At 40.6% G+C, this 19,670-nt stretch overlaps 1 protein-coding gene across 15 annotated transcripts in view; it reads left to right on the forward strand.

The window, feature by feature from the left end:
• ZNF236 (zinc finger protein 236) overlaps window positions 1-19,670 on the forward strand; it is a 232,111-nt gene that overhangs the window by 68,966 nt on the left and 143,475 nt on the right. For 14 of the 15 annotated variants that reach the window (XR_012157275.2, XR_012157274.2, XR_012157278.2 and 11 more), the window contains 4 exons: window positions 184-387; window positions 2,049-2,277; window positions 11,733-12,005; window positions 12,880-13,083. Coding sequence is in view for 2 of the 15 variants with exons in the window: in XM_073331780.2 (XP_073187881.1) it covers window positions 184-387; window positions 2,049-2,277; window positions 11,733-12,005; window positions 12,880-13,083 (910 nt within the window). In the remaining 13 variants the exon portion in view is untranslated. The remainder of the gene's footprint in view (window positions 1-183; window positions 388-2,048; window positions 2,278-11,732; window positions 12,006-12,879; window positions 13,084-19,670) is intronic. The other variant, XR_012157283.2, reaches the window with a different exon arrangement.

A 19,670-nucleotide genomic window follows, 5' to 3' on the forward strand; every position in this document is an offset into this window, starting at 1 on the left:
TTTAGTGGAACAGCAGTCCTTGAATGACAGCTCTGTAAACTCCCCAGTCTTACATGAGTGGACATCCCCACAATGGACAATTAGCAGACATATTTCAGATAAAGAAAATAGACTGGTAAGTCAAACTTTCTTTATGCTTATCTCTTTCATTTTCCTTTACACATATACTGCTGTATATTTCAGGCCACACATTTTCGGTCTCCACTTCTTCAACAGACAGAAAACCAAGTAACTTCAGCTGCAGGTCAACAAGGGCAACAGGCTGTAACAGATGTCATCCAGCAGCTCCTTGAGCTGTCAGAGCCAGGTCCAGTAGAAAATAACCAGCCCCAGCAACCTGGCCAGCAACTCAATATTGCAGTGGGACTCAATCGAGACATTTTGCAGGTAGGGCGTATTTACATAATAAGTAGTGTCTTATTAATATATAAAGCCTGCTGCAGTTTCCACGATATGCATCTGAAGAAGTGAGCTGTAGCTCACGAAAGCTTATGCTCTAATAAATTGGTTAGTCTCTAAGGTGCCACAAGTCCTCCTTTTCTTTTTGTCTTTCAACAGTGTCTTTGTAATTATCTTATCTTTCTAGTGAAATCAGCAGTTGATTACAACCATAAAGTGTTTGTATGCCTGAATTGACTTCTTTGCGTAACAGGAAAAATTGAAATAATGAAAGTGCAGAGTGCAGCAAGATGTTTCTTTGGCCCCATTATGCGATCAGATTGGAATGCAGTAAATACTAGTTGGAAGTGAATGACACTAAATATTTTTTAAAATTAAGGTTGTCCTTTTTTTTGTTTTGTTTTTCTGTGGTCCATGGACTACTTGTGGCATTCAAGGACCTAAATTGCAGCCATCCAGGATGAGCATGTTAAGAAATTTTCTATTTGATTATGAATTGAGAATTTGTTCCCTGAGCTGCACCCTGTGATGTTTAAGCTGGACTATTTGGATCAACCCTCTCTCAAACTCATTGCTCTCCAATTGCCTCTTAATGCTTCTTTTGTAGCATCCGGGGCTCAGCTGGAAGAAAGGGAACAGAACAGGATAGAAAACATTCATCTTAAATAGTGGTTGTGGCCCCTTGATCTTTCTCAGTTCTATTCAGTCTTCAAGCTGAAAAGGTTGCGCACGATTTATGTATTAGTGTCTCTTCTCTTGAGCACCAGCCAACCACAGTATTCATCTGAACCCCTTTTTGAAACATTCAGGCCTTAATTCTGTAATGCGCTGTTATCCCTGAGCAGAGCCCTAGCAGGTCAGTGGGGTTTTCTGCAGATACAATGAAATAGCCCTTAGGCTTTCATCCTATCTACACTACAAACTTAGGTCAGGTTAATTATAGCGCTCAGGGCTGTGAAAAATTTTAGAGCCCTGAGCGATGTAACTAAGCTGACATAAGCCTCAGTGTAGACACCACTAGATTGATGGGCTAGCATTTGCAGTGTAAACATATCCTTATTCTATGAATCCTAACTACCCTCTCCCCACCAAAAGAGAAGAAATTGTTCTGCTTTGAGATTAGTTTTTCCAGTTATTGGATGTATAGGTCTGTATTTTTGGAGTACAATTTAACATATTATCTCTCCAACTTTAATGGAATACAATTTAAAAAAAAATCTAGTTATTGTTTTTTTAAATTAGAAGTAACTGATAAAAATGAGAATTTGAATGGAGATTTAAGAGAAAACATCTTTTTAATTGGGCTTTGTAGATCTGATTAGTTTTCTGGGGAGTCATTGCTTGTACACATTGCTGGAGAAAATCCAGTTCCAGTCGAATAATGTAATGTACACATATTACTGGAAAAAAACAGTTCCAGTTGAATAATGTGATTAGCTAAACATATAACTGTTTACCACCTTTGTACAGGAAAGATCTCTAAATCTTTGCAATTTTGAAATTCAGCTAAAATTTTGTAGTTGTAAGAAACTTGATTAAATGCCATTAATCATAACTGTATTGAATCTCCTTTATAGTTGTTTGAGCAGAGGTTTAGAATAACTTGTGTAGTTTTTCTTTCCTAATCTTCTAGTTTTGTTTTGCCTTAGCAAGCCTTAGAAAACAGTGGGCTATCTTCAATTCCAGTCTCAGCACATCCTACAGACTGCAGCCAGGCTAAGAATCCTACAACTCAGGATCACAATCCAGATGTTCAGAATCTTTCTAGTCATCAAGCTGACCCTAATAATGCAGAACAAGATAAAGAGCAAGAAAGCCCAGATAAGATGGATAAAAAAGAGAAAAAGGTTATAAAGAAAAAGTCACCATTTTTACCTGGTAATGTTGGAAATGTTTTCTACATACAACTTTTGTGCAGTAATAACTACAATATCTTACAGTTCTCTGTAGCACCTGTCACTGTAGTGTATAGGAACTTCCTAAAACACATGCAGTTGATATATCAATAAAATGCTTATGGAATTTCAAAACCACTAATACTTTATTTGTTTTTAACAGAACTTGTGTGTGCGCACTGGTTTCCATTTTCTCTACCCCATTCTGTGCATCCAAGTTTGGATTTTTCCTATTCATCCGTAGATCAGATTGAAGATCAGTACAGTAAAGGCATTGCCGGTACTACTTCAGTGCCAGTTGGTTGGAGTTCTGTGACAAGCAATACTTAAGCTTCTGCTGCTCAGAGTTTAATAGTCATCTTATGTTGCTTGTTCTTTGTGTAGGAAGCAGAGACTTACAGTTGATCCCAAAACAGGAATCCCATGCCCTACAGCATTCTTCAACCAGCTTGGACTGTCTGGCACACTCCGACCACTTACATCCCCACCCCCACAGGAGCAAAGAAAAGAGGTACTATGTGCCTGCAGAGGGGTTTGAGTTTCTGTTCTTTCACCCATCTCCCCCCCCTTCCCCCATCCAATTCCCTGGTCACAGAGGCAGCGGTGGTGCGAGTCTGGCAGCACCACCCATGCTCCACCTTAGTGGCTAAAGAGGGCAAGTGACTGGACCTTCTGGGTCGAAAGGTCTTGTCCTCTGTCAGCCTTCAGTTTCAAATCTCAAATTACTTGGCTTTATTCACTAAATCAGCGGTTCTCAAACTGTGGGTTGGGACCCCAAAGTGGGTCAATGGGGTCACCAGGGATGGATTAGCCTTGCTGGGGGAATGTTTGAACCTGTTCCTATGACCTATGAGGACGCAGGGTTCTATTCCACCTATTTCCTGGTTCTCAAGAAGAAGGGCGGGTGGAGACTGATCTTAGACCTCAGTCATCTCAACCACTTCATATGCAAGCCAAAGTTTTGTATTGTCATCCTAGCAGCCATCATATCTTTGCTAGAAAAGGACATATGATTTACGGCTCTTGATATGCAGGATGCTTTCTTTCATGTAGACATCCATCCTACCCACAGACATTTCTTTAGATTCATGGCAGGTCCTCAATACTTCCAATACAGGGTTCTATTGTTCGGACTCACCAGTGCTCTATGGTCTTCACCAAAGTTTTCTCGGTAGTAGGGACCCATCTCCATGTCAAGGGATCATTATATTCCCTTATCTCAACGACTGACTGATAGCAGCGTGATCCAAAGCAGAGGCTCGAGTCTTAACCTCCATGATCTTCACGTTCCTCTCCTCACTGGGGGTGAGTGTAAAGGTTGAAAAATCAAGTTTTCATCCCACACAGTCCCTAGAATTCATTGGGGCCCACATCGGTGTAGTCTCTGCATGTGCCTACCTACTGGAGGACAGCTTCCAGACTCCACAAGAACCAGTTACCAAGGTGGTCTCCAATCCTTCTGTTCCGGTCAGGATTTGCCTTTCCCTTGGTCACATGGCGACCTGCACGTACATTACCGCCTTCTCTTGTCTTTGCTTTCACTGCCTGCAACTGCGTGGCTCTGAGGGCCTATTCTCCTGTGCACCATACCATGGACTTCCTACTGACAGTTCCCCTGCCCCCAAGATTGTCTCCTCCCTCTAATGGTGGACAAACCCAGGTCATGTCTGTATCAGGATAGCCTTCTTCTCATCATCACCAAGCATGACGATTGTCATGGACGTGTCACTCATCGGATGGGGCGCCCACATGGGTGAGCACATGACATGGGACTCGAGCCACTCAGGTAGAGTGGCCAGTTTTGGTTTGGATGTATTCCTGGAGATTCATAATTTTTAATTAAGGATTAATCTTTAATTCCTGGAGACTCCAGGCCAATCCTGGAGGGTTGGCAACTGTACACTCAGGAATCCCAAATGCATATCAACATCCTGGAAATTCAGGCAGTACGGAGAACATTTAGTGCATTTCTCTCATCCATTCACTCCTGTCATGTTCTCATTGTGTCGGACAATTACCCCCACCATTTCCTACATCAACAAATGGGACCATGATGTTGTCAGTGCTCTGTGCGGAAGTTGTTTGTCTTTGGGATTTGTGCATTACCCACAAAATCCTGTTGTCAGCAGTGTATCTTCCTGGGACTCGGAATATAATGTTGGACTCTCTCAGCAGGAAATTCATGGCTGACCATGAATGGGACCTTCATGACACTGTGGCTGCTGACCTTTTTGACCGCTGCGGGACTCCGACCTGGGACTTCCTGCATCCCACACCAACAGCAAATGTACCCAGTACTGCTCCAGGGGCTGGGCGGGGGGTGGAGAGGAAGAGGAGATCAGCGCCCTTTCTCAAGGCAGTGCCCTAGTTATCCGCTGGTCAGACCAAATCATTTATGACTTTCCTTCCCTACTGCTCCTGCCACACGACCTACACAAGATCAGACAGGAGAGAGCGATGGTCATTCTGATCGCCTCATTCTGCCCTCACAGTTTCTGGTTTCCCCTCCTCCTGTGGATGTTGACGTGTCCCCTGTTTCCACTGCCAGTTTTCTTGGAACTCCTCACGCAACATGGCTGTAGGATCAGGCATCTTAATCTGTAGATGCTTCACCTAAGAGCTTGGTTTTTGAACAGACATATTCCTCTAGAGCAGGAATGTTCATCAGCTGTACAAGACATCCTCTCAAGTAGCAGAAAAGAGTCCACGAGGTGGGTCCTATAGGGCTGAATGAAAGCGTTTCACCCTATGGGCCTAGCAGAGGGGTTTTGCCCCTGAGCACATGGCCATCCCTCCTCTTCTGGACTATCTCCTGTCCCTGAAGGCTTCAGGACTTGCTCTCAGCTCCGTCAAGGTTCATGTAGCCACTGGCAGTGTCTTGCACCCTCTTGGGGAGGGGCATTCTGTCTTTACGCATCACTTGACTACCAGGTCAGACTACCAGATCTCCTCTAGACTTAGCCGCCTGTTCAACCCTTTGCTCTGCAATGGGACCAACCATTCCCCCAGCAAGGCTAATCAGTTTTGTCCTCTCGGTATTGATGAAATTGCCCTTTGAACGTATGGCCTCCTGCTCCCTGTCTCTCTTTTCCAGGAAGGTTGCCTTCCTGGTAGCTATTACTTCTGCAAGAAGGGTAGGCGAACTGGAGGCTATAATGGAAGACCCTCCTTTTACTAAGTTCCCTAAGGACAAGGTTTCCCTGCACTTACAACCTTTGGCAAAAACTTGGAGTGTATCCCGCTTTCATCTCAACCAGCCCATACACTTACCTGCTTTCTTTCTGAAGCCTCACACTTCAGCGAAGGAACAGCACCTTCACTCCCTCAGTGTCCACAGGGCCCTGGCCTTCTACCTGCAGAGGATGAAATCATTCAGAAAGTTCCCTAGACTGTTTATTGCTCTAGCGGAAAGGATTAAAGGTCAAGTGACCTTCACTCAAAGGGATCTCTATGTGCCTTTCGGGGTGCATTATGCTCTGCTATTAGTTATCGTTACTGTCATCACCCCTTGGGGTATAAGTCCATTCCACGAGAGTGCAAGCATAGACTACAGCTGTGCTTCACAATGGACTGATTATGGACATATTTAGGGTGGCCACGTGGAGTTCGGTACATACCTTCTCTTCCCATAAGCCTTAGTGGAAGACTCTACGATGGATGCCTCATTCGGCGTGGCTGTTCTCCATTACATGATTTCATTGTCTTCCTCGCTCTTTCCTTCTAACCAGGTACTGCTTGTTAATCACCCTCAGTGAATACAATAGAGACATCGCTCAAAGAAGAGGAGATTACTTATCTGTAACTGGAGGATCTTCGAGATGTATGGTCCCTACCTGTATTCCAGCCCTGCATTCCTTCCCCTCTGTTGCGGATCTGTTTGATTTGTGGTAGTGAAGGAACTGAGGGCACGGTTGGTCCATCCTGTCCTTTATGTCTTTGGACGAAACCATGAAGCAGAGCAAGGGTGCATGCACGGACCAACGGATGCTACTGCTTTTGAAATCTCCAGCTCTAGATGCATGGTGCATGCATATAACTCTTGGTGTAATACAGATAGGAACTACGCATCTCGAAGAACCTCCAGTTACAGATAAGTAACCTCCTCTTCTCCAGAGTGGCATAGGCTGAAGTTCTGCTTGGCTAAAGCCAAGTTCCAGTGCATCTACTAAACTCTCTGGAAGGGAAGTTTCAGTTCTCACAAGCTCTAAATTATCTGCTGACATATTAGTGCTTGAGGAATGGCTGCCATCTTGGCTGAAACCAGAAACTGAACTGAAGACCTCCAGAGCTAAAAGCATGAGTCTCTACAGCCTCAGCTAAAGAGCCTGGCTCTCTAGCTTACATCTTTAACTGTCCACAGTTGATTGGGCATAGAGGGAAAGAGATAACACACTCCACCTAGTGAGTTACACATTTTGAGATATGTGATTTCCATCACTTATGTGGTACATTACAGTAAAGTAATGAGACAAAAATTAACACATTATATATAATATATAGAAAATACTACATGTGTAAGAACACTGAATTAAGGTTGCTGTGGGAATTATAATTTTGTAAGTGTAAACTCTCAATTATAACATTGTATTAATAACAATTTCTTTGAAGTTTATTTTCTCCTAGTTTAGCTTCTAGTTTTTCTTATTTTAGTGAAATAATAATTTTGGGTTGTGACATCACAGTCCCTTTCTTTGGGAAAGGATGGGATGTGAGCAAGTCAGCATTATGTCTTAACTGCCTAATCAAATCCACTGTGCAACCGTCTTAAATGATGTTAAACTGTGTCTACATGGGCACTGAGAGGGGAGTTTGAGTTGACTTTAGCTACCTCAGGTGAGCTAACATGACTGAAAAATACATTGCTTATGTAGAGAATCCCAGTGTTGTCTGATGCTTCTCAGTTTTATAGGGAGTTAAAAGCCTATTAGGTGTGTAGAGCCCATTTCCTACATACCAAGGTATGCAAAGTGTAACATTAATATCAAAAGTAACTTATTTTAATTTTGATTTTTTTAAGATAGCTAGAACAAAGGAAAAACTTTAAAAATATCAGGTGTCAGACATATGAAACTTGTTTTTAAAGAAGTGAATTCTACTGCATTTGAATGGGCATCAAGCAAGTTTGTGAAGACCTGATACGCTGGTATTTGCAGCTAATACAAATACATTGGAAATGACACATAATCTATAAACAGGATTCTAAACATTAAGACTATTTTGCAAATGTAGGGGGTAAAATATGAAAGGTATTAGTAATACAATTCTTAAATGTAAGATTAAACTTGGAAGAATGAATCCTGTTTCCATGAAAAAGTACATTGCTTAAATTTAATCTTTCAGTTCTGTTCTCCTTTTAAAAATTTAATAAGAACAAAATTCTGATTTGTAGGCTAAATTATTTTAAATTCAGTGGTACATATATAGTATGTTGACTTAAGTTCTTTCAGGGTGTGCACTAAGTTGAATTTCTTTAGGCAGAATGTTCTTAATGTAAGAGAGAATTTTTCTTCAAGTGGCTCTGCATGCTCCCTACCTCGTGCAGTCTAATGGTGGAACCTTCACAAGCAGTGCCTGTTGGGGTGCTTTCTCTTAATACATATTCTTCACAATTCAGAGACAGATGTAGGTTTCATTTTTAGAAGGTACACATGATACATTTTTTAAGTGATTTATTTTGAAAACTTTTCAGATTAGTTTTATAGCTATATCAGAAAATGAATGATTGTTTGGTTATTTCATTTACCAAAGGTAATTGAAGCAGATAGTTCACCTCTCAATGACTTCATAAATATCTCCAATTCAACAGGTTAATCATTAATATTTAGAGGATTTTCTTGTCATGCTGTATTAGGAGGAAAACCTCACCAGATGGACATTTAACTAAAACAACAACGTTATGTATTCTGGATTTTTTTCTTCAACAGCAAACATATAATATTTTAACAAAACAAGCATATGAACTTTTTAATTTAGTTAAACATTCAAGTTTTTTAAAATCAGGTTTGTATTTGTTAAAATTGTTTAACTAAAATAGTTAAATGAAATATTAAAAAAACAAATTAAATCGACTGGGTCAGCAAGGTCAACATGAGAAACTTAAAATATTGGCTTCTGCAGCTAACTCAGTTGTCTTCACCTTCATTTTCCTGTTTGTTCATAATCTGGAAAAGAAGAACAAGCTTTCCTGCTTTTTCAGGTCTCAAACGATTTCTCAATTTGGAATGAATTAGTCCAAAGGAAGAAAATATTCTTTCTACACCAGCAGAAGAAGCTACTGCTGTTAAAAGTGAGATTATCACTTCACCAGTCTCTGAATCCAAGTGCTTAAGTGACTTCCCCCAGTTTACTGGTGTGACTTTCTTTAAAATATCATCAACAAACATATATTTCTTGAACGGTTCACCCTTAGCTATGAAGTTTATTATAGGTGGCATTATGGTGGGATGGTAGCTGGTTGTCCATGTCATAGCCAACCCCTCTTCTTTAGAAATTAAGGTTTGACCCTGGTACCAAGTACTGAGAATATTTCCAAGAAAATGAGCTCTAGATAGTGCTTGTCCCATTTGTTTTTTTAATGCATATTTCATTGCATATTTCTATTTTTAAGATCTCTCTCATTACCTTCCAAATTTCAACAGCGTCAGCAGTAAAACAGCTATTTCTCTGCATTTTGTTCAAGGCTACGGAAATAGGCTTCAGGGTACTCAGCATGTGTTCAACATTTCTCTTAAGCCCAATGTTGAGAACTTTGGCTGTGACAGTGCCATCTGTTTTTTCACGATTTTGTTCACAAACTGTCATCAGGTTAGGCCAGTTCTTGATCTAGTGCTCAAAGTCCACTGCTGAGTTCCATCGCACGTCTTGGGGGAGAGATAGCTTGGTTCTTCCCATTTTTTTCAGAGCAGCTGCTGCAAAGTGGTTGTTAGGGAAGTATTTTGCAATTTCAACAACAGTAGCCTTTATTTCTAAAACACTGAAGTCTTTGACTAGGAGGTGCATCAAATGAGCACTGCAACCATATGTTATTCGCTTGGGACTCTCTCTTCTAAATTTCTTCTCATTTTGGTACTAGACCAAGCTGCGTACTAGACATTTGAATTTTTTTTTCACAGTTTGTTATAGCTTTTACTGCTACTTCTTGTAAGTATTCTGCTGTGTGTGCATTTCCTGATGTATCAGTTGTTTCTGTAAGGAAGACATTCCCTTCTTCTGTTGTCACACAGGCACATACCACATGATCATTGTGGACATTGCTCCACCCATCGAGACTTGGGTTAACAGTTTCACCCTCTAGACCAGGGGTGAGCAAACTGGCCCGGGGGGGCCACATCCGGCCCTTCATACGTTTTAATCCGGCCCTCGAGTGCCTGCTGGGGAGCGGGGTCTGTGGCTTGCCCCGCTCCGCCTGTGCTGTGACTCTGCACGGCTCGCAGAAGCAGTGGCATGTTCCCCCTCTGGCTCCTATGCATAGGGTCAGACAAAGGGCTCCTCAGCTGCCATTGGCCGGGAGCCATGGTGAATGGGAGCTGCAGGGGCGGCACCTGCGGAAGGGGCAGCATGCCAAACTGCCCGGCTGTGCCTCCCCGTAGGAGCTGGTTTCTGGGAGTTGCTTGAGATAAGCACTATCTGGAGCCTGCACCCCTGACTCCCTCTCACACCCTAACTCCCTGCCCTGATTCCCCTCCCACCCTCTGAACCCTCCCAGCCTGGAGCACCCTCCTACACCTCCACCCCTTGAAGGTGGATAGTTTTCAGAATCCTGTATGTTGAGGATGGATTCTCCTAAACAAAATAAGTCAGTGCAGTTATTTAATTATTATTACCATACTGCTCATTTAGTATTACTCATTGCATTTACTGACACTCAGTACTACTTTAAAGGTGAAATTGTAAAAGGAAGATCTGCCTATTTCAGCTATTTTTTTTTTTTTTATCACAACTGCATCTAAAATGATAGTACCATAGAGTAACAGCTATATTTTTTTGCTCAAACATGAGAATTCAAGAATAGTCCAGAAGGAAGACAGGCAGTCCTTAAGAATGAAGCATGAAATAAAAAAGTTTACCAATCTGAAGATCTTGCATGTTCAGACATGTTCCTTTCATCATCTTCAACGCAGTTTCCTCCTGAGAAGAAACACTTCTCATGTTGTTGTTTCATTCGGGCAACCAGGCCTTGCATTTCTTTGTTGCTCTGTTTGCATTTTGCACGTCTGCCTCTCCTACCCACAGATAGAGGAACTTCATTAAAATATTCCCAAACTGGGTCTCTTTTACGGCTTGCTGCCATTGTAGGTTTTCCCTTCTCGTGAGAGAATGGTATGGTAGATCTCAAATCAATGAAGGCTACACTCAGAAAGACCTCAAGACTTCTGGAATATGCTGCTCAAACAGTTTCACTTTTGTTTCTACTGCCTGTCCCTTCCTTCTCACATTTATCTCCAGACTTCTTCTCTTTGTCCAGATCTATTCCGCCCCCAACAACCTTCTATTAATTGAACTTTTTGAAACTTTGCACTTTTAGAGAGAGGTAAGGGATTGGCTCTGTATACACAGAGGGACAATAGGGTTGAGGTTTGTTATTTCTCACTTCTCCATATTTATTTATTTATTTAAAACATTTTTGCTCTTAACAAGCATGTTATCTCTAGAGACACAAATCCACATCTAAGAACTGCAAAACTAAGCATCTCTGATAGTATCTTCTAGACTGAGCACTGAGACCCATTGGGTAGATAGAAAGATTAACCTAAATAATCTATATAGAAACTCCTGGAACCCCATAAGTTGGGTCCCTAATCCATGAACTATTGGAACTCATTTACAAAACTTTTCTTAAACATTACATGAATATATTGTCTCATGCTGTAGAATTAGAATGTATAATACCTATTCCATGAAGAGATATCTTTGAGCTGTAATGTATCTTAATTAAAACTATCTTTAGATAGGTTTTTTCCTCAAAAAGCATTTTATCAAAATCCGATTTTTAAAATTTTTTTTTAAAAAATCATTGATTTTTATCCATTCTGGTATGCTATGTTTAAATCCTGTCAACACAAATATACAGCTCAAAAATGGCTAATACATGATATACTATTTCCATACACTCACTCCACAGTGTAGAATAAAACGTTACTATAGGTGTATTTTGTTGTTGGTTTTTTGTCCTCTTTCGTTACAGGTATGTTCGTAACTGTGATTAAATAGGATTATCTTGATTTTATTTCAATCATATTTCTATAAGCAGTATTTACTCTAAGGGGAAGGTATCTGAGAAGTGCATTACACTTTGTTTACTAAGTCTTGGCAAGCATCTTCAGTGCTCATTTTTAATTCTCATCTTTTGTGTGACAATGTCAGTTTATCAGATTGTTTATTAACTTATACATATATATAATATATACAAATATCTAATTTCAGTGTTATTTATTTCAGGTTCTGTACGTGAAGAGAATGGAATAAGGTGGCATGTTTGCCCATACTGCTCTAAAGAATTTAAAAAACCCAGTGATCTAGTGCGCCACATTCGAATTCACACGCATGAGAAGCCATTCAAGTGTCCCCAGTGTTTCCGCGCCTTTGCTGTGAAGAGCACTCTCACAGCACACACAAAAACACACACTGGCATTAAAGCTTTTAAGTGCCAGTATTGTATGAAATGTTTTTCCACCTCAGGAAGCTTAAAAGTTCACATTCGTCTGCATACAGGTAAGGCCTGTGAGTTATCCTTATGGTTTTATATGATGTTCAGAAGACCTCCAAGAATAGTGGATAGAGTTTGGTGTGTAGATATGAAGGCGATCAGATACCTTCATAAATATTGAATATAGAATGGAGTATTTTGTCTCTGACAAATAATGTCATAAGAATTTAAATGGTAGCCCTGTTGAATTCTTGTATTTTAAACGTTTATTCACCAAATATTTTAACTTGTTCATGTCCCAGTTCTCATTGGTGTATGACTTTTTTCACACCCCTTTCTCTTCTAAACCACAACTGTCCGCCTATGTTGTTTCCTTCCTTCACTCTTGTTTTTCATTTTCTCCTGGAACATATACATGGAGGGCCAGTTCTTTAGCTATTTCAGGCCTCCAGACAACAACCCTTACTTGAGTTATGAAGCTACTGAATCACTGGAGGTGGTAGAAGCTTGTACACCTGAGTTGAAAGCTGCTAAGTGCAGTAGTTCTGAGATTCCAATTTTGTGGTATTCTAGCATGGAGTTCACCCTTCAGGCATTCCTACTGGCTTGTAGCTGTTAGTGAAGAGTGTGCCACATAGTCACTACTCCCTCTTCCCATCAATTTGGGAATTTTTGTTCCAGGTTTCCCTCTCATTTATGGAGCGTGGATGGAAATATCTATTCTTTACTTTTAGGTTAGCCATGTACTTAAACAGAACACACATAATCTCCCATTTCTGCTCTCTACCCTAAGTCAAAATAACACACACATCCTCCCCGCATTTGGTCATGTCAGTCTCTGTAAGCACACGGTTATGATTTTACTATTTGGATGCCATAGCTTTTATTCCTGGGGACATGGAAGTAAACCATGTAGTAATATATTTTAATTTCTTCCAGGTGTTAGACCTTTTGCTTGTCCTCACTGCGATAAAAAGTTCAGAACATCTGGCCACAGGAAGACTCACATTGCTTCACACTTTAAACACACTGAACTTCGAAAGATGCGACATCAGCGTAAACCCGCAAAAGTTCGAATAGGAAAGACCAGCGTTCCTGTACCGGATATTCCTTTGCAAGAACCCATACTCATCACTGATTTAGGTGAAGACTGAGTTAGTATGTGCTGTAACTTGCTCATTGTAATCCTGAAATTTGGGTTTAGAATGAAGTAGAGTACACTATTAAGCAAAGGCAGTCTATAAACTCACTAAATAAGATGCACCTGCAATTAACTGTTCAGCAGCTGCAGAGAAAGCTGTACTGTGTCAGCTGTTTGAATTGAAAGTGTACTTTATGAATTTATAACAAAGCCTTTTTATATTGATAGAATCCTATAAAGCTTATATGCAGTGTAGAAAAGGTGAACATATTCATTTGTTTCCTTTAGTTTTTTTGAGCTAATGCTTAGAGAACATAGTCTAAAATTTCCTTAATCTAATCACATTTATTCTTGATAGTTAGTTATAATTTTATATGGCTTTAGTGGATTTCATGTAAGTGGGAACTCAATTGAAGTAGTGTTCCATTAGCTATAACATTTTAGAAAGCTCACATGGCATCTTTCTATTCTGGCATAGGATGTTATGTTATTTATCACTTTTTAAAACCATTTTGTTGGAACAGATTAGTTGTCATTCAGCTTTAGATGAAGAATTGTATCATAAATAAGAGGTTGGTGACAGTGGACAAGGGATTGTGATATATATGTACTTACATTTTCACTTAAAAATGGTTGATTTAGACTCCATTAGTGACTGGCAGTTTTCTGCTTTGTCCACCTTAAACTAGATATACTAACCATGGTATTATTTTCAAAACTCCAACCAGAGGACAATAACCACATGAGTTTCAAACGAAAAAGATCAAACTATAGACCTAGAATATTCCTAAATTGTTAAAGATATTAACATGGCCATAACAATCAGATGGGCCCCGTTATTTTATTAATGAAAATAAACCCCACAAATTACTTTTTTTTAAATGAGAAACTGTCAATAAGATCATAGGATTATAAAACTATTTTAGTTACTTATATAATAAAGGTAGCCTCAATAAAAGCCCTGTTTTGTCATGTATATTTTAAATGTAACATTTAAGAGCTTTTTAGAGACTTGGGTCCAAATTCTCTTCCGTGTCCAGTTTCACAGCAATAGATTACCATTTGCAGCTCCTTATTTCTCAGCCAAACTCTGCTGGTGCTGGCATAGTTTAAGCTCTGTCTTGATTAGGATTCAAATATGCGTTCTTAAAATGTGTTTGCTAACATGTTCCATAGCTCTACTGTGGACAAGGCATTGGACAGAGTTGTAGAGTATGTTAGCAAATGCTTTTGACTAGCACATTTTTAAATGCTAGTCAAGACCAAGCTTAAACTATGCCAGCACCAGCACAGAGCTTGGCTGAGAAATAAGGAGCAACAAATGGTAATCTATTGCAGTGAAGACTGGACACAGAAGAGAATTTGGGCCCAAGTGTATAAAAAGCTCTTAAATGTTACATTTAAAATGCACATGACTGTGCATAGTTTGTCACTGTGTTAGGACCAGCATAGTTCGCTGAGAATCAGTGACAAACATGTTCTAACAATACACCTTTTAAATCTTAGTCCAGACTTCCTTGAAATAGCAATGGGGAGATCTAAAATACTTGTTAGTAACCTGTGCCAAGGGGCTCTCATCTAGCTTGGGATTGTTGGAACATATTGTGCTCCAGCCATGCCTTCTCCCCAACCCAGCTTCCCCCGCCCCCTGGGCTATGGATGATGATGGTAGGGGCAATATAGGAACCATTCTGGGTGAATCCAGCAAGGGAGATCTGGCAGCTTCCAGTTACTTCGCTGTAGTGACACATGGGCTGGGCTTATCAGAAAATTTTTCTCTTTGACATTTTCATTTCCCTTGAACATGGCCTGATCAGTTCATTTTAGTTCTACCAATAGTGAAGAAACACTTTTTCTGAGTTTATCTTACCACAAAAAGAAAGCTTTAGCATTCTTTAAAAAGGGCCTATGAAAAGCTTAATGTACTATGACAGGGTCGGACCAGATGGCTATAGGAGAGTAATAGAAGGCAGATATATTAGCCCCAGGCTAAGTAGGTCCCTTTTCCCAGGGTAAGGTAACAGGGAATGTTCCAGAACAATCAGGAGCCTTCTGGAGACAATTAAGACAGGCTGATTAGAACACCTGCAGCCAATCAAGAAGCTTCTAGAATCAATTAAGGCAGGCTAATCAGGGCACCTGGGTTTTAAAAAGGAGCTCACTTCAGTTTGTGGTGCGCGTGTGAGGGCCTGGGAGCAAGAGGCACTAGGAGCTGAGAGTGAGAACGTGGACTGTTGGAGGACTGAGGTGTACAAGCATTATCAGACACCAGAAGGAAGGTCCTATGGTGAGGATAAAGAAGGTGTTGGGAGGAGGCCATAGGGAAATAGCCCAAGGAGTTGTAGCTGTCGCACAGCTGTTCCAGGAGGCACTCTAGACAGCTGCATTCCACAGGGCCCTGGGCTGGAACCTGGAGTAGAGGGCGGGCCCGGGTTCCCCCCAAATCCTCCCAACTCCTGGTCAGACACAGGAGGTGTTGACCTGGACTGTGAATTCAGAAAAACGGCCAAGCTGAGGGCTGCCGTGAAGCTCCAAGGCAAGCAAATCCCCCAATAAGCGCAAGACCCTCCAAGGTAGATCAGGAACTTTGTTACAGTACATATATGTTGATATCCTTACTGCTGTTTTCACAAAACTTTTTCTATTTTAAATGTAAGTCCTTTAGTTACTGTGAGTTAAAATATTTGTAAATATTTTATATTATTTGTGAAGTAATTTAGTATTGTTTACTTTCTCATTTTCTCTCCGATGTTGAACTTCAGGGTTTTTCTTGTTTCACAATTGGAATATATAAGATTTGTTTGGCTGTTTCTTAGAACTGACAAAGTAAATTCAGCAGTCAGTTACTTTTCAAACTTGTATTCAGACTGTCATCATTCTCAAAAAATGATTTTCAAATGGTTACTGTTCCTTATCGTTATCATTCCATAGAGAGCAAATAAGTTCCATTTCTCAAAGTTGTGGAAGCATCAATAGTTCTTTTTTGAGTGATTGCACATGTCCTTTCCAGTTCAGGTATGCACACCCAGTGCACCGGAGTTGGAGGTTTTTTTCCTTGGTGGTACCTGTGGGGGCAGCACAGGTGCTTCTGCTGCCTCATGCTGCTGCACAATGGAATAAATGATGGACCCGCCCTAGATGCTAGTTCCTTTTTACTGCACGTGTTTGGTAGTCAGAGGACATTGACTTGCTACTGCACGTTTCTCTCTCCTTACAGAAAAAATATCTTCCTTACTGTACATAGTGGTATATGTTAGATTAGTAGTGGTTTTTGTTGCTGGTAGTTATTTTTTTTTTTTTTTTGGTCTTTGTTTTCTTGGAGCATCGGTTCCATCTTATTCTCAGGCTGCCAATATTCAGTACAGGGATTTGCGTCAGTCTCTGAGATTTAAGCTGTGTGCCGGCTGCAAAGAATCCGGGGACTGGATTAGGGGACTGGAACACATGAGTTATGAGGAGAGGCTGAGGGAACTGGGATTGTTTAGTCTATGGAAAAGAATGAGGGGGGATTTGATAGCTGCTTTTAACTACCTGAAAGGTGGATCCAAAGAGGATGGATCTAGACTATTCTCAGTGATAGCAGATGACAGGACAAGAAGTAATGGTCTCAAGTTGCAGTGGGAGAGGTTTAAGTTGGATATTAGGGAAAACTTTTTCCCTAGGAGGCTGGTGAAACACTGGAATGCATTACCTAGGGAGGTGGTGGAATCCCCTTCCTTAGAAGTTTTTAAGGTCAGGCTTGACAAAGCCCTGGCTGGGATGATTTAGTTGGGATTGGTCCTGCTCTGGGCAGGGGGTTGGACTAGATGGCCTCCAGAGGTCCCTTCCAAGTCTGTTATTCTATGATTCTATGAATCTTTGCCAGTGGGATACCCTTGTTCACCTGCCTAAAGTGCCTTGGTAGAAGTCACATTAGAAAACTCTGCCAGATTTGCAGGGACTTGGAGCCCTGGACGAACAAGGACAGAGAAGTGAGACTGCGTCACAATCTCAGGGAGGTTGCCCAGTGTCCCCCTTCAGAACATTCTCACTCAGGGCACGCACCGAATACTTTGGCATCAGGAAGGAGTGGCCCTACGGACATGGCTTCTGAAAGTCCGTGAGAAAGAAATGCAAAAGGACAAACTTGTATAAGCATCTGAGACTTAGCTCCACTAGATGATCAAGCTCCCCGGTACTGTCCACCATTAAGCACTCAGGAAAGAACAGGGTGTACTCTGGTAAGAGACACTTCCTGGTGCTGACTTCTTCTCATCGGGGGTCGCAGTTTTCTCTTCTTAGGTCAGTTCTTCCCATTGAGAACATTATAGAATTCATTACTGCCACTGCAAATCAGTGACTGAACAGGGCGTTACTGAGAATGCTGTGAAATTTAGATGGTCATGTTTTGATATGTGATATAGCAAAATGAATCTTTCCAGTCCTGTTAAATTCACTAATGATCTGTCACTTTCTCCTCTGTCTTGTTTATTGTGCTGACCATAGCCACAGTAATGCATTTGTTCTTTTTGTATTTTGATAGAATCCTTTCTCTATTATCATTGCTTTTCTTGATAGATCATTGTGCTTCTATTGGTTTTAAGAATTCTTACATGTTGCTAATATTTTAGAGTAGACAGTTTGCCTATTCAATTTGTAAAATCTTTTTTCCCTTTGTAAAAGGAAGGTATACATCTTGGTTTCATACCCTCCTACATGTTTTTGTTTTAAGAATCTCTTGACACTAATCATGTTAGTCTACATCAAAAAATGTAGTCCTAGTGTGTAATAATAAGATCAGCCAGGCATTTTGCTTGGAGTGAATTTTTTAGACCAAAGAAGAAATAGAAGCATATTTTGTTCTGTAGTAAAATATCTTCAATGATTAGATTGATTTGATTAAAGTGCACATTTCTGAATGTTAAGAATTGTGAAATATATGGAAAAGTAGGTTTTTTTACAGATACATTGTAATTCCTGCACCTTACTAGGTTTGAAATGTGCTGCGTAGGAATCTGAACTTCTGCTACTCCTCCAACAGGTAGCACATGCACCTTCCCCCTAGTCACATTTAAGTGTTCTGAGAACTATCATTTTCTTTTGTGTGAATGGTGTCAAGAAATTCCAAGCTGCAAATGTCTTTGCTCTGTGGTGGTGGTGGTATGGTTAAACTGTTTCTTGACAGAAAATTAAAAAGATGTAGGTTTTATTTTTTGTTGAAAATATTTTATTCTTTTATTTATTTATTCATGTATCTATTTATTTGTTTGCTCTTGGGTCCAGATATTTTAAGGCAGGTTTCTTTATATGTTCCCTGTGGTATTTTTCATTAAAGTATTGACCAAGAAGTGCCATTATGACTTCAATCACTTTTCTGAATTTGACTGATGTCCAATACTATTGATTCCTGCTTTTGGTTGGGAAGAAATGTTATTTTAAAGAATAAGTTCTCAAAAATATCTAGTTAAGTTGCTGCATCCTGGGTAAAGTGTGTCCTGTCTTTCCTGGCTACCTCAAATGTTTTCTGATTCATTTTATCAATTATAGATATAATTAGAGAATATTTGGGTGTGTTCACAGTTGGAATTTTCATTACTTTTCCAAATATTTGTTCAATGCCAGTGGTAGCATGAGTGATGGTTCTAGTGTGGACTGGGCACATGCTTTCCCACTACCGTACACCTGCCTGTAGTGTGTGTGAGAGATCTCCAAACACTAATTTGTGTGGAGCTACCTATAAAGTTTAAAATTTGATATGGTAGCTCCATGGATCCTAAGCTGCAAGAAAGGGGATAGAAGCACTATTTTGGAGAGGGGCAAGGATAGGTTTGCAGCAGGAGGTGACTGCCATCTATAGTTGTTAAGTCTCTACTGAGAGGAGTTCCACTTCTATCAAGGTTTAGGAACTGCACAGCAGGAAAAGCATTTGCCAAGTGCAGCTCTGTTCCTGCTTGATTTAGAAGACCCAGATCATCTTCTGTAGACCTCTCCTGGTTCTACCCCACAAAACAGTGCTAAAAGAAATTAATTGGTCACATAGTCTTTTCTTAGCTGCTGTTTTTAATCCCAAAGGATGTTCCTCTCCTCTCGTGCTCTTACCTTCAAGGTAAGCAGTATGCAGCCCGGCAAAAGAAACACTATGAACTTTCCTTTGTGGGGAGAAATAAAACACCAGTAAGGAAGAAAGGCAGAATGGTGGATGGGCAGGATGAAGAGCTAGAATAGCTGCTCTCAAACTGTGGGTAGTGACCCCAAAGGTGGGTTGCAAGTTTTTTTAATGGGATCTCCAGGGGTGGTGGTAGATTTCCTGCTGCCGGGGGTGGAAGCTGAAGCGTGAGCCCCGTTGTTTGGGGCTGAAGCCAACACGTGAGCAACTTAGCTTCGCTCAGCTCCCTGTGGAATGGGGCCAAGGGCAATTGCCCTGCTAACCGCCCCCTAATGCCGGCCCAAATTCTAGGCTCCAGAATCTAGAGTTAATACAGGACACTGGGGTTGTGTAGTAATTTTTGTTGTTGGAAGTGGGTCTCAGTGCAATGAAGTTGGCAAAAAGAGCTAGACGATGGCAAAAACTGGCTATTTCTATGAATATAAGCAGCACAAACAGATTTAT

This window comes from Lepidochelys kempii, chromosome 2, assembly GCF_965140285.1.
Source record: "Lepidochelys kempii isolate rLepKem1 chromosome 2, rLepKem1.hap1, whole genome shotgun sequence".
Taxonomy (NCBI): domain Eukaryota; kingdom Metazoa; phylum Chordata; order Testudines; family Cheloniidae; genus Lepidochelys; species Lepidochelys kempii.